Below are 15812 nucleotides of genomic sequence, written 5' to 3'. Positions count from 1 at the left end.
TCTCTCCTTGCTAGTCTTTGGAACTCCGCGTTCGGATGGGTATATCTTTCCTTTTCTCCTTTGTCTTTATCTTCTCTTCTTGTTTCAGCTATTTGTAAGGCCTCAGACAGCCATTTTGCATTTCTTTTTCTCGGGGATGGTCTTGATCATTGCCTCCTGTACAATGTCATGAAACCTCCATCCATAGTTTTTCAGGCACTCAATCAGATCTAATCCCTTGAATCGATTTGTCACTTCCACTGTATAATCGTAAGGGGTTTGATTTAGGTAATACCTGAATGTTATTAGTGGTTTTCCCTACTTTCTTCAATTTAAGTCTGAATTTGGCAATAAGGAGTTCATGATCTGAGCCACAGTCAGCTCCTGGTCTTGTTTTTGCTGACTGTATAGCGCTCCTCCATCTTCGGCTGCAAAGACTATAATCAGTCTGATTTCGGTATTGACCATTCTGGTGATGTCCATGTATAGAGTCGTCTCTTGTGCTGTTGGAAGAGGGTGTTTGCTATGACCAGTGTGTTCTCTTGGCAAAACTCTATTAGCCTTTGACCTGCTTCATTTTGTACCGCAAGGCCAAATTTGCCTGTTACTCCAGGTAGCTCTTGACTTCCTATTTTTGTATTCCAATCCCCTATAATGAAGAAGACATCTTTTGGGGGTGTTAGTTCTATAAGGTCTTGTAGGTCTTCATAGAACCATTCAACTTCAGATTCTTCAGCATTACTGGTCAGGGCATAGACTTGGATTACTCTGATATTGAATGATTTGCCTTGGAAACAAACAGAGATCATTCTGTCGTTTTTGAGATTGCATCCAAGTACTGCATTTTGGAGTCTTTTGTTGACTATGATGACTACTCCATTTCTTCTTGGCCACAGTAGTAGATATAATGGTCATCTGAGTTGAATTCACCCATTCCAGTCCATTTTAATTCACCGATTCCTAAAATGTTGATGTTCATACTTGCCGTCTCCTGTTTGGCCACTTCTAATTTGCCTTGATTCATGGACCTAACATTCCAGGTTCCTACACAATATTGCTCTTTACAGCATCAGACTTTACTTCTGTCACCTGTGACATCCACAACTGGGTGTTGTTTTTGCTATGGCTCTGTCTCTTCATTCTTTCTGGAGTTATTTCTCCACTCTTCTCCAGTAGCATATTGGGCACCTACTGACTTGGGGAGTTCATCTTTCAGTGTCAAACCCTTTTGCCTTTTCATATTGTTCATGGAGTTCTCAAGGCAATACTGAAGTGGTTTGCTATTCCCTTCTCCAGTGGACCATGTACTAAGAAAGGGGAGAATTACTAAGAGCATTTAGCTAATTTTAGGGAACTGTATTAAAAATACCTTTTTAAAAAGTAAGACTTTTTAAAGCTTTTCAAAATAACTTTCATATCTTTTACCTAAAGTTTAATCTTTACTTTGTATTTTTGGGGTTCAAAAGACAGTAACCCAATTTAAGGGATGAGTAGTGGAGTAAAAGACTGATCTAATACTACCAACATTGTGGCAGAACAGAGTTCTTTCTTGGACTTCATAAGCCTTAGTGTTACATAGTATGAAATAAATAATCATACACTGGCATGTGATCATTGGAATTCTGTTAAAATCTTAAGAGAGTTATTATCTTTTACCCTAATGATATAAATTCGTAGATGAAAGCTTATTAAAAACTACATGTAGATACACAATCAGTAACCCATATCTCCTAGCATAAAGTTAGAAGCTTTTTTTGTTATAGCATAGTTTAAGATTTTCTCCATAGTGAAAATTTGATTAAAAGAAAATCTTTTTGTTTTTTAAGTTACCTCCATACGTTCTCCATAGTGGCTGTACCAACTTACATTTCCACCAACTGTATGGGAGGGTTCCCTTTTCTCCATTCCTTCCCTAATATTTATTATTCATAGCCTGTGAAGTGATACTTCATTATAATTCTGATTTGCATTTTTCTAATATTTAGACATTGAACATTTTTTCATGTGCCTGTTGGCCATCTATATGTCTTTTTTGGAGAAATATCTGTTTTGATCTACCCATTTTTTTGATTGGGTCATTTGGTGTTTTTTTGATTTTGCACTGTATAAGCTGTTTATATAGTTTGTAAATCCCTTGTCGGTCACATCATTTGAAAATTTTTCTTTCATTCTGTTGTCTTTTCATTTGTTTAAAGCTTCCTTTACTGTGCAAAAGCTTTTAATTAGGTCCTACTTTTAATTTTTTTATTTTATTCCCATTATTCTAGGAGATGGATACAAAAAGATACTGCTGTGATTTTTGTCACAGTGTTCTACCTATGTTTTCCTCTAGGAGTCTTATAGTACTTGGTCTTACATTTAGGTCTTTAACCTACTTTGAGTTTATTTTTGTATATGGTGGTAGAGAATATTATAATTTCATTATTTTACATATAGATCTTCAGTTTTCCCAGTATCACTTATTGAAGAGACCTTCTTTTCTCTATTGAATCTTCTTGTCATATATTAATTGACCATAGATGTCCAGGTTTATTTCTGGAGTTTCTATTGTTCCATTGATCTCTAGTTTTGTTTTTTGTGCCAGTAGCATACTTTCTTGATTACTGTACCTTTGTAGTTTAGTCTGAAGTCAGGGAGCCTGAATAAAAATTTTTTTTTGCTTAGTTCTATGGAAAATGCCATTGGTAAATTGGTGAGAATTGCATTGAATCTGTAGATTGCCTGGAGTAGTATAGCCATTTTAACAATATTGATTCTTCTAATCCAGGAACATATTACATCTTTCCATCTGTTTGTGTCATCTTCAATTTCTTTCATATGATCTAGCACTCTTACTCAAAACCTAAAATTTGAAAAAGATACTTGCACCCCAGTGTTCATTGCAACACTATTTATAATAGTCAGGACACATGAAAGCAACTTAAGTGTCCATTGACAAATGAATGGATAAAGAAAATGTGAAATATATATAGATATGTATACACACACACAACAGAATATTACTCAGTCATAAAAAGAAAGAAATAATTTGGAGCAACAAGGATGAACCTAGAAATTATTACACTAAGTGAAGTAAACCAAAGACAAATATCATATTATACCACTTATATATGGAATCTAAGAAAAAGATACAAATGAACCTATTTACAAAATAAAAATAACCTCACAGACAGAAAGCAAATTTATGGTTACCAAAGGGAGAGGGTGGTGGGAGGAAGGATAAATTAGAAGTTTGGAATTAACATGTACTCACTACTGTATATAAAATAGATAACAAACAAGGATCTTCTGAAAAGCACAGGGAGCTATACTTAAGAGTTTGTAATAACTTATAAGAGAAAATAATACAAAAAATATATATGTATGTGCGTGCATGTATATAACCAAATCATTGCTATACACCTAAACTAACACAGCATTGTAAATCAGCTATACTTCAATAAAAAAAGATCTTTCTGAGACATTGCAGCGACAGTGCAAATTTGATTAAAAGGGACTGTTTCTTTTTAATTTGCCTCTGACTATTAAGTCAAATGTTGAAATGAGTCCTGGGTTAATTGGCATTTAGAGCTCTCTTGTTAAGTGTCTAGAAATTACTAGAAAGCTTTGTTTCTTTTAGAAATGTATATCTATATCATTTATAATAAAGCATCACAGATCCTTATTGTCATTTCTCTCACTCAAAACTCTTACTGTTTTATATAGCCTTCTGCTTTCTTTTCTAAGGAGAAGTTTCTAAATTTCTTATCAAAAACATCATATCTGTCAGGATTGTTTTGTATACAACTGTAACCATAGATTTGATAATCTCATCAAAACAATTGGTTTGATTAAGGTAAATTTAAGTAGAAAAGTTACATAGTAGCAGCACTTGATTTGGCTTTTTTTAATTGTGATTGTTAGATAGAAGAACTCATAGATGTATTTACAAACACATAGCTGGAATAAAAATCTGGAAATGATTTCCATCTTGTTTATACTGTTTAGATCCAGCTAGTAAAAAATACTTGCATCAAATGAAGTTGCCAGATTCTCGATTTTTTGTTCTTGCTTGAGGTTGAAGGTCATACTGCTTCCTCTTCACTATTGTATGTTGACTCTTTTGTGGTCAATTCTGAATCTTTAAGTGATGTATTTTGTTGCTCTGTAAGAGACTTGCCTTCAGAATCATAGCCAAACCAAAGTGGAGGGTCAGAAGCGCTATATTCCTGGTGATGAACTTTAGATGACATTCTTATAGCTGCCTCCCTGTAATAACAGTGATGAGCATTAGCTATTTGAAAAAGTAATTGCTAGTGCAGAATTTTCAAATTAGACCACATTTGGAGTTAAAGAACTCACTGTCACAACATGAATTCACATCTCTTTTGCCTTCCTGAGGGGAGGGTGTGGGTAAATTGTGCTGATAATCAGGATCCCAAAGCTTCAGTGACTCAGTAGTTCTCTGGTTCAGTCAGGTCAAAGATTAACAGGTACTGAAATGGGTAAGAAAATAGCATGGCCAAGGCGTGGGAAAACTGAGGGCATTCTGTAGCTAGCACTCTTAAGTGAGCTCTCTGCTTATTATTCGAGTTTCTTTGATAGGAGTATCCTAACTAGGCAACCTGTGAAAGTTAGCTGTGCACCAGAGCAGGAGCTCCTAACCTAGAGTCCACAGATCCCTGTTGGGTATGTGGATGAACTTCAGGGAGGGCCCAGGGATTCCTTGAAAATTCATGCAGTTTTGTATCTACTATGCATTTTTTTTTTTTTTTGAGGAGAGGGTTTGTGACTTTCATTAACGTCTCAAAGGTGTCCATGACCAAAATGATTAAAAATATGTGTTTCTTAGAAAGAAGGAAGCTAAGAAATCATCAGAAAGTTTTTTGGGACCCCAGTTCCAATATGGGGTGGTGGTGGTCCCCACACCACCGAACAGTTCTAAGATATCAGCTGGCCATCCTATAATTCAGCCCAATTCTGACACTATATATCCAGGCATAGCATTAGATTCTGCAAGTTAAGGGCTCAGGCCAGCGGAAAACCTTCCCAATGTCAATCTCAAGTCCAGGTTGTTACCTGGGCTTCTGATCTACCACCTAGAGCTGCTCACAGAAAACAGAGACATTTACTTGCTGAATCACTGGTTGATTAAAGGATATTACTCAAGAACAACCAGCTGTCAGAGCTGCATGGGGCAAGATATGGGGAAAGGATGCCGATCTTCCTTGCTCTCTACAGGCATACCACTCACCCCAAATCTATGCATTCAGCAAACTGGAAGATCTTCAGCCCATTCCTTTTGGGTTTTTATGGAGGCTTCATTATGTAGGCATGATTGATTAAATCATTGGCCATTGGGTGAGTCAACCTCCAGTCCCTCATTCTCCCCAAAAATCAGAGGGTGATTGTTGAAATTATCCTGAAAATGTTTCACCCCTCTATTCATGGTTGATTCCCTTGGCAACCAGCCCTCATCCTTAAGTGCTTTCCAGAAGTCACCTCCTTAACATAAACTCAATTGTAGTAGAAAGGGACTTGTAATGAATAACAAGACACCTATATTTCACCTTGTGGCTCTGAATCAGTTTCAGAAACTAAGATAAGAGACCAAATACTATGCTAAAAGATTCTTCCATTGCTCTTATCACTCAGGAAATTCCAAAGATTTGGGAGCTGTGAGCCAGAAGCCATGGAGGAAGACCAAATATATACAAAAGATAAATTTTGGTCCTCTGAATGACCAAATATATATATCCTATAAAGCACAATATTTCAACATCAGAAAAATTATCTAACTTGGAAATAATGTCATTTCCAGGATAGAAGGATTTTCCTGGGAAGCTGGTTTGAATGGTGAGATCAGCACTAGAAAGGAAGTAAGTAACTGGCAGCTTCTGTAGGAACAGAGATAAGTAACAGCGTTTGCCCGTGTGGGGGATTCTTTGCTTGCTAGTACTGTATATTACATTCAGTTATTAATTGCAAAAGTTTGGAAACTGGGTCATTGATACGGAGGCTGGTGTCATATACTTTACCTTAAGTTTGTGTTCAATGGCCATATGAGTTCTGGTATGGCTATGAAATTTACAAAAAAGCTAAGATAAAATACCGTTTTTAAAATACTGTTTCACTTCAGTCAGATCTTAGGTAGTTTAAAATAATTGTAATCAAACTCAGCAGAGAGACAGCCAAAGCATTGCCAGTTCTGTTTCTTACCACATCGCTTTTTGGCTACTATACTTGCACTCATAAAACTTACAAAAGTTTAAAGAACAATTTAAGGAAAAGCAGTTGTTATACTAATTTCTAGTTCTGAGCCATGAATCCCTGTGCATTAAAACTTAGCAAACAGATGTCTTCTCTTTAGAGAAATATTTATTCTCAAATTTGAAGAGAAGTTTATAGCCCAATATCAAGTTTTGCATTCTGCTAATTTTTCAATCTTTTTTAAGAAATGTGATTCTATGTTTTAAGTTTCTTATATAATCTTTGTATGTCCTCTAAGTAGAATAGTATCATGCAAAAATAATAGATATCTTTAGCTTTCTCTGTTTTCTTCTGAAGATTTTTCTCCCTTTTCAATTCTATGTAGTAGAAAAAATTGCCATGTTTTTTAAAGTGTTTCCTGTGAGATTTTTTTTTTACCTCAAAAACCTGCCACAATATAATACCAAATGCTGGGGGACTCAGAAGCATGGTTAAGTGGTTAAAGCACTCTCCTGGGCAACAGAGATCTGTTGTTACTTACCCTTCAGCCTGTCTCTGCCTGTCTAAACTTTGCCTGTCTTTTAAGACTCCAACCCAACTGTTTCCTCCTCTAAACTTTCATAGGAAGTTGACCATAGAATTAGTTTCTTTCTAGTACGTAGTTTCATGGTATTAACTTTTTATAATTTTAGACTTTGTTATTTTTCTTTCCTTTAAGAAGGTATTTAAGGGCATATTACATTTCTTTGCAGCTCCTGAAATACAATAGTAATAGCAAAATCAAGAGACTTTAGTAGTTTACTCAGGAGCCCTTTAGCTGTCTTATCTTCTGCTGGGTTTTGGTCTAGTTTGGTTTGGTTTAAGTTGCTGTTTCCAGCATCCTAACAGCAGAGCACTGGACACACATACTATATTTCACAGTTCTTGATAATGATTTAATGCCACTGATGATAACAGTAGTACTGAGTTTAGGCAACAAGGTCTTGACCTACTGGAAAAGGACATGTTTAGGAGTAAAAGATTTGTAAATAGTTGAGCAAATTATGTATAACCTTTGGCCTCAGAAGAACAAGAGTTTTTGAGAATTCTAGTTAACTGATAAGAGGATAAGTACTCTTAATGCTAAGTTTGTTCAGTCGCTAAGTCGTGTCTTACTCTTTGCAGCCCTGTGGACTAGAGCCTGCCAGGTTCTTCTGTCTGTGGAATTTTCCAGGAAAGAATACTGGAGTGGCTTGCCATTCCCTTCTCCAATATTAAGTTTGGGGATACATAAATACTGGGTAATAGAGTTCCTCAAGTGACCCATAAGACCCAGTAAGATAGATGGTAGGTAATGTGATATAAAAAGTTAGCAAGTAATAGGAGTTTGAAAAAATAACAAGAAAAAGAAAGTTGAGGCTTTTGACTCAATATAGACAAGAAAAATAGGGAATAAATAGGAAAACTACTCATTAAATGCAACATCATGTGACAGAATAAAGATGAACTGCATGTTAAAAAATAAAAAGCTGCATATTATATGGAATTTAGAAAGATGGTAACGATAACCCTATATACAAGACAGAAAAAGAGACACAGATGTATAGAACAGATTTTGGACTCTATGGGAGAAGGTGAGGGTGGGATGATCTGAGAGAACAGCATCAAAACATGTATATTATCAAGTGTGAAACAGATCGCCAGTCCAGGTTGGATGCATGAGACAAGTGCTCGGGTCTGGAGCACTGGGATGACCCAGAGGGATGGGATGGGGAGGGAGGTGGCAGGGGGGTTGAGGATGGGGAACACATGTAAATCCATGGCTGATTCGTGTCAGTGTATGGCAAAAACCACTACAATACTGTAAAGTAATTAGCGTCCAACTAATAAAAATAATTGGGAAGGAAAAAAAAAAGCTGCATATTGAGCCCTGGCCATAGATGAAGTACACAGTGGTACAAGCATTTCTTAGATCTGCAATTCCATACTGCCTCTACTTTAGCTATTAGTGATAAGCACTGCTCTGCCTTTTACTCACAGCTTCACTGAAACTAAACATCAGAGGGTCTCCTGGCCATTGAAGGTGATCCAGACAAGAGAGGAACAAAGGATCAGGTCTGAGACCTCTCTTCCCCCAGTCACAAATGCCAGGAGGTTAAGGCTTCCTCAAGTCTAGAATGTCTCTAGGGCTAACTTATTCCTACATATTTTACCAGCAAGCATGGTCCTGGGGAAAACTGAAAAATCTGAATCTGTTTAGGGCAAATTTGGCATTAGTTTTAGAGTTTGAATACTAGTGTAGACTATTTCCTAGTTTGCTTCCTCTCCACCCTTTAGAAAATCTTTAGGCTGTAAACTAGCTGCCCTCACCACTTTACTAGGACTTTTGTCATCCTTACATTGACTGACTCCTAAGACACAGGACCTAACCAAGAGAACGGACCAGCATGGTGACCGCCAGTGAGTTTCAGAGTTACTTTTCACAACATTCTGTGTAGCTATGTATTTGCACATAAGAACTTTTGAAAAGTATCAGGAAACTTGAAAATGTAGAAACTGAATTCTCCTGCTAGAAACATGTTTGTCTGCCTGTTTGTCTCAAACGCCCCCTCTTTCTTTTTAATAACTTGATGCTCTAATCTATATGGGAGCTGGGAAGTATTGAAAAGAAAATGTCTACTTAGGAATCACTGTGTGTTCTTTTTTTTTTTTTCCATTTATTTTTATTAGTTGGAGGCTAATTACTTTACAATTTTGTAGTGGTTTTTGTTATACATTGAGTGAATCAGCCATGGATTTACATGTTCACTGTGTGTTCTAAGTTCCTTCAAGTGCATATGGAATCGTTTGAGTACCTTCTACTCAGGCTTGGCCTGAGCAGTACCAACACCTGGTAAGAAATTATTTGAAAACTGAAGCGGTCTACTGCAATGGTTAGTCATTACACATTTAACCTGGTGAGAGAGATTTCTTTGGATCAGAATAGAACAAAGATTTTCAAATATGATACGCCACAAACAGTTGTATTACATTAGAGGCTTTAGTTTTTAAATGACTTTTGTTTTTCATAAATTAAAAGGGATTAAAGGTTCAATTCAGTCACAGTCATGTCTGACTCTTTGCAACCCCAAGAACCGCAGCATGCCAGGCCTCCTTGTCCATCACCAACTCCCGGAGTTTACCCAAACTCATGTCCATTGAATCGGTGATGCCATCTATCTCATCCTCTGTCATCCCCTTCTCCTCTTGCCTTCAATCTTTCCCAACATCAGAGTCTTTTCAAATGAGTCAACTCTTCGCATCAGGTGGCCAAAATATTGGAGTTTCAGCCTCAATATCAGTCCTTCCAGTGAACACCCAGGACTGATTTCCTTTAGGATGGACTGGTTGGATCTCCTTGCAGTCCAACAGACTCTCAAGAGTCTTCTCCAACACCACAGTTCAAAAGCATCAATACTTCTGCGCTCAGCTTTCTTTATAATCCAACTCTCATATCCATACATGACTACTGGAAAAACCATAGCCTTGACCAGACGGACCTTTGTTGGCAAAGTAATGTTTCTGCCTTTTAATATGCTATCTAGGTTGGTCATAACTTTCCTTCCAAGGAGTAAGTGTCTTTTAATTTCATGGCTGCAGTCACCATCTGCAGTGATTTTGGAGCCCCCCAAAAAATAAAGTCTGACACTGTTTCCACTGTCTCCCCATCTATTTCCCATGAGGTGATGGGACCAGATGCCATGATCTTACTTTTCTGAATATTAAGCTTTAAGCCAACTTTTTCACTCTCCTCTTTCACTTTCATCAAGAGGCTCTTTAGTTCCTCTTCACTTTCTGCCTTAAGGGTGGTGTCATCTGTACATCTGAGGTTATTGATATTTCTCCCAGCAATCTTGATTCCAGCTTGTGCTTCCTCCAGCCCAGTGTTTCTCATGATGTACTCTGCATATAAGTTAAATAAGCAGAGTGACAATATACAGCCTTGATGTACTCCTTTTCCTATTTGGAACCAGTCTGTTGTTCCATGTCCAGTTCTAACTGTTGCTTCCTGACCTGCATACAGGTTTCTCAAGAGGCAGGTCAGGTGGTCTGGTATTCCCATCTCTTTCAGAATTTTCTACAGTTTATTGTGATCCACACAATCGAAGTGTTAGGCCTTTAGAAAAGCTTGAAAATCACTAATCTAAAGACAAAAGAGCAGCGTAGCAATGATCAGACCTAGGTACAAAGTATGGCTCTTTTATTTGTATGACTTTAGGCATGTTATTTAACCTGTTTAAGATAGTTTCCTTATTCATTTTTATGATAATAGAGTATTTGTGAGTATTAGATAATAGGATTTAATACAGTACATGACAAATAATAATAGTTAAGTAATATTATTTGTTCATATTAGTAATAAAATTCACTAGGTCCAGATTACAAGGGTCTTTCCACAAAGACATTCCCATGAGCTGGAGAGAACTCTGAATTTATTAAGATTTTCTAACAATGCAGATCTCTTACAGAGTTTAGGTAATAATTTACACTGCCAAACAACTGCTAAATAAGGTCTTCAAAGAATTTCTGTACTGCTGTTCAAAACTCTGACAACCATCTAGATTTTCCCTGCTAATCTCTCTAATGTTTAAAATTTTGGATTCCAGACCCCAGTAATGTCAGAAGGGTTCTCTTGCTCTTTGCCAGTTATAGACTTAATGGCTCTTCTGCCTCTTTGTGGCTCAGACCCTCCTGGATTGTGGAGACCATCGTTTGGGTCTTTCTCTGGCTTTCCATTATGCTTTTCACTTTTTCCTTTGCCTATCTTGCTTTCCTCACAGAGGTCTATAAGTTGAAAGACTTGTTGAATACAACTGCTTCAAATGTAGACAGCTAGATTTTCTTGTCATATTTATAATTTCAGTTAAGAATTTCTCCTTGAATTAAAGGAGAATTTTATCTCTTATGGGCTTCCCTGGTGGCGCAGACAGTAATGAATCTGCCTGTAATTCAGGAGACCTGGGTTCGATCCCTGGATCAGGAAATCTTCCAGGAATGGAATGGCAACCCACTCCTTGTGGGCTACAGTCCACGAGGTTGCAAAGAGTCAGACATGACTGAGCGACTTCCATTCACTTATTATGTAGACGTCTGAAATCATTTCCTGGGATCCCTTCAGGCTCTGAAGTTGTAGAGTGACAGAATATCTCATGCTGGAAGCTCTCCTGCAAAAGAGCTATAGATAATTTGCTCATTGACCAAAAGTTTACTACTTCCCTGGTTCAGAAAGGGTGGGCTGAATAGACCTCTTTGATTTGTAAAGCTGGTGAAATATTTTCAAATTCCATTGAGTATGGAGGAATTTGTATATAGGACAATTTCTTCTGAGGGCTATAACTAGATTTTATATGATTTCATACATTTGTATGTTCAAATGGAGTCAGATGTGTGGGAATATTTTGCTTTGTGATTCAAAGTCACAAAACCTCCTCCCAAAAAAATCTCCTCCATCCTAATTTCCAGATGTTTCATTTCACCCAGACGAAACAAAGCTCTCACTGTTGAGGGAGCAAGAGCAAACAAACTGCTTTTTTTTAGACTGGACATAGGTAAGGGATTGGATACCATCATAAGCTTGTGTCTTCAAGGGTTCACATACTTTGCAGCATTTCCAGCTCCACCAAAGGATCCCATGGATCTAAGTGAAGAAGAAGATGCTCTAGTCTTTAGATCAGAGCCCAAACAGCGAAATGAGGCCAGACCTTACCACTTCTGTAATCAAAATTTTGAAACCCAAGTATCTTGGGACCTCCTTGACTGACAAGTAGCATCCTCTCCTGGAAGCTGGATGTCAAGACAGATGCTCCTGGAGCCTTACTAACCTGGCCACCATGCTGTGGGACAGCCCTCTCCACTGCTAGACAAGGATAGAATCAGAAAATTCTAGGCCTCTTTCTTATTGGATCTTAGCAGGAGTGGAGCTATAAGGGAAACTAAAATGGTTTGGCGTCTTTAGACAATAAGATGGGCAGACAAGCCGGCTCCCCTTTAAGCATGAGGGCCAATCTCTGTCTGCTCCTGGCTGATAGGGACTGTCCTGGATTGGGTAAAGGAATTTTCCATAGATTCAGCTAGTTAACTAGAGTTTTGCATTGGTTTGGGGTGCCAACCCCAGCTAGTAGTAAAATCTTACTTGTTTATTTTCTTTGCATTTTTTTTTTTTCAATCTATGGACCTTGCACAAGGAATGGGTAAACATGTTTAGGTTCACAGGGACCCTAGCTAAGTCTTCCATTCATTTAGTTAACATCCTGCATTTCAGAAGTTTATTACCTCTCCAAAATAATGATTGGCAAAATATAATCAAAAGACTAAAAACTAAACTCCTTTGTGTAATACATTATCCTTTGTCTATCATCTTACCCGAAGGTGACATCTTGGCTGTTTTATGATATCACAAGGTCAACAGAAACTCCTAGGACCTTATTTCATGGTGTAATACTCTGAGTTAATAATATTCAAACAGACCTATCAAGAAAGGTTGAATCTCTATTCTTCAACAGTTTTCAAGAACCTGCCCTCTTTTTTCTGATCCATTTTCAGTTGGCTCTCTTCTCCCTTGGCAAGTCTAGGCCCAGTGGGAGTGCTTATTCTATAAGTAATAGCTTTGTTTTTGTTTTTTCATTTCATTTTAGCACACATATCCTTAGATCAGAAATCATTTTCTTCCTCAGTTATCAAGTGAACAGATCTCATGGTTCAGCTCTTTCCAGGGCTGTTTAATTAAGAAAGTTCTTCTGTGAAATCTACATGCTTAGAACACATTATGTACTTTGTACCTTGATAATATTAATTCTTAGTGTTCATTTTTCCAACTTTCAGAAAAGAACCTGACCTTCAGGGACTGGTCAAGAATTCTCATATGAACACTCCACAGGTTACTTCATCAGGTCAGTTAAAATACTTCCACGTTTTTATTTCCAGTCAATAGAAAAAAAAAAAATTAACAACAAAACAAAAAAATGCTTTCTATCTAAAAATTATAGGGTAACACCTGATACCTTCTACCTTTATAGATTTCTTATTTACCCAGCTGTTATTTCATTGGAAACATTTTGTAAATTGAGGAAATAGGCATTTGGCCTGTAGCAGTTATCAGAATACCTTACTCTGAGCTCTAGATCTTAGTAAAATAACAAATATAAGACAAATAGCTTTGGGGGAGATGGGACTCTTAGGATAACTGTTAGTAATTTATACCTAATTGTGAGCTAGCTCAAACAGTAAAGAATCTGCCTGCAATGCAGGAGACCCGGGTTCAAGCCCTGGGTCGGGAAGATCCTCTGGAGAAGGGAATGGCAACCCACTCCAGTATTCTTGCCTGGAGAATTCTCATGGGCGGAGGAGCCTGGTGGGCTACAGTCTGTGGGGTCACAAAGAGTCAGACACAACTCAGTGACTAACACCACTACTGCTATGTCTGATGATTTTCTTAACCCACGTGGGAGATTAACTGAGTGGCATTATTTTGAGAAGGAAAGAGAGGAAGAGCTAGTGATTATTCCTTGAGGAGCAGAGTTAGGGCTTTGGGCATCTGCACAGTCAAGGAAAGGGAAGCACTAAGAGTAGAAGGGCTACTGGAAAAGGAATATAAAACCACAAAGACCATTTTAGAGGTCAGCTCAATATATTGGCTTCAGTTAAGTGAAAAATAAAAACTTCCTAACTCTGAAAGCCACTATGTATTGTATTATGAATGCTGTGGTGACATAATCTGTTTTCTCAGGAAGTAGTTCTCAAAACTTTTCATACTCAGGTATATACTTACTTGGAAATAAGTCTGCAGTACTGCATCTTTAGGATCCGGAGTTGTTGGCAGCCCATTTCAAGGTTCTCAAGCATTTGGTCAGTAAGCAGGATACAACCAGAAACATCCAAAACGTGCAGGTAATGGCATTTTGCTGATAACATCTCCATTGCTGAGTCAGTAATCTGTACATAGAGCCAAAGTAACTACTGATTATTTCGACCAACTGCATCCCAAGGAAGAGTAGTATATTGGTCAGTTTGGGCTATTATAACAAAATACCACAGACTAGTTGGTTTAACTAGCATACATTTATCTCTCAGAGTTCTAAAAGCTGAGAAGTCTGAGATCAAATTGCCCACAGGCTCAGTGTCTGGTAAGGGTCCTCTTCTGATTTGTAGATGGCTACCTTCTTGCTGTAACTGTACATGGTAGAATACTGGGGTGGATTGGCATTTCCTTTTCCAGGGGATTTTCCCAACCCAGGGATTAAACCTGTGTCTCCTGCATTACAGGCAGATTCTTTACCATCTGAACCACCAGGGAAGCCCGAAGGGAGCTCTAGTTTCTTCCTATTCTTTAAGGACATTAATTCCATCATGGGGGTGCTACCCTCGTGACCTCAATCTAAACCTAGTTACCTCCCCAGAGCCTCACCTCCTAATACTGTTGCACCAGGGATGAGAGTTTCAACATGTGAATTTTGGAATAGCATAAATACTCAGTCCATAACAAATATAGTCAGAACCCTTGCATATTCTCTTATCATGTGATGAGCCTATAACTCAGGTCAGTGACTTAAGTCTGTTTCCAGAACAGTAAAAGGTCTCTTTCAAGTGGTACTAATAGAATTTGTGATCCTGCTGTTATTTTTATTTTAGAGTTACCTGTTTGGGATGGGAAACTTCATCAAAATTTTCCTAGTAATACTTGTCACACCAGTATGAGCAACTTATGAAATTCTGCTATAACAGCATTTGGCTTTAAATTTGAAATCCAGTCTAAGGCAACATCAGTTTGAGAAGCATAAGTTTAATAACATCACATGTTACAAAACTGTAATATATGTATTACATGAATATATATATATATATACATATATATATATATACATATATATATATATATTAACCTACAAACAGAATCAACTTGCTATAAGAAGGGATCTGGACATCTCTGATGGTTTGTGTATGGAATAATTGGTTCTGGAAAGGGACTAGTAGGTGAGAGAGATGTTTGTAGGCAGCAGAGGAAAGAAGAGCAGAAGCCACAGAGACTAGATGAATCTCACACTGAGAATTTCTGCTAAGGGTTCCAACATCTTGAGGGTTTGCACAGATGTTCTGTAGAAGTAATTCAACTCCACTTCTTAGATTACTTCACTTCCTCAAGGTCTAGCATTTGGATTTATAGTTGAACTGAGACTTGCTGCAGAATCAACTAGATTACTCTCCCCAAAGGAATTTTTTTCCAACTGGATTTAATTTACTTTAAATGTTTGAACATTCTGGAAAACATGCCATGAGGCTTAGCTCTTGTTTTTTACATAAAATTGAGAGAATTATGCAGAAACCCCCTTTAATTTGAAATGTATACTTTTTATGTTTGGAAAGATAGATGTCATTGTCTAAGTATGCCCTGTTTCCAGAACATGCTCAGGACCAAGGTTTAACATTGCAGCTGATTCTCACATAAATGCCTTCAGACATTCCTGCCACACTCTATGGGTCTCTGAGGATATGATATCATTGGGAGCAGGAGTTAGCCTGCCCTAATGAATTGTAGAGAAGAGAAAAGACAATGAGATGATGGGAAAATCCCAGAGAGGTAGAGCTCAGAGTACTAGGTTTTTTTGATACTGGAGGAACTGAAAAGGAGC

General features: G+C 37.6%; 2 protein-coding genes across 2 annotated transcripts in view; one reads left to right on the top strand and one right to left on the bottom strand.

Annotated features, from left to right (window-relative positions):
• Nucleotides 1-15812, top strand: part of FAM185A (family with sequence similarity 185 member A) — a 159465-nt gene that overhangs the window by 74145 nt on the left and 69508 nt on the right. Inside the window, exon 8 of the mRNA XM_070469766.1 lies at nt 13009-13076. Coding sequence (XP_070325867.1) covers nt 13009-13052 — 44 coding nt within the window. The 3' untranslated portion in view covers nt 13053-13076. The remainder of the gene's footprint in view (nt 1-13008; nt 13077-15812) is intronic.
• FBXL13 (F-box and leucine rich repeat protein 13) overlaps nt 1854-15812 on the bottom strand; it is a 220506-nt gene continuing 206547 nt past the window's right edge. Inside the window, exons 20-21 of the mRNA XM_070469733.1 lie at nt 13955-14118; nt 1854-4227 (exon numbers count right to left, since the gene is read on the bottom strand). Of these exons, the coding sequence (XP_070325834.1) occupies nt 4044-4227; nt 13955-14118 (348 nt within the window). The 3' untranslated portion in view covers nt 1854-4043. The remainder of the gene's footprint in view (nt 4228-13954; nt 14119-15812) is intronic.

Source organism: Odocoileus virginianus, chromosome 1, assembly GCF_023699985.2.
Source record: "Odocoileus virginianus isolate 20LAN1187 ecotype Illinois chromosome 1, Ovbor_1.2, whole genome shotgun sequence".
Classification (NCBI taxonomy): Eukaryota; Metazoa; Chordata; class Mammalia; order Artiodactyla; family Cervidae; genus Odocoileus; species Odocoileus virginianus.
This window is presented reverse-complemented; position numbering and strand designations above follow the sequence as displayed.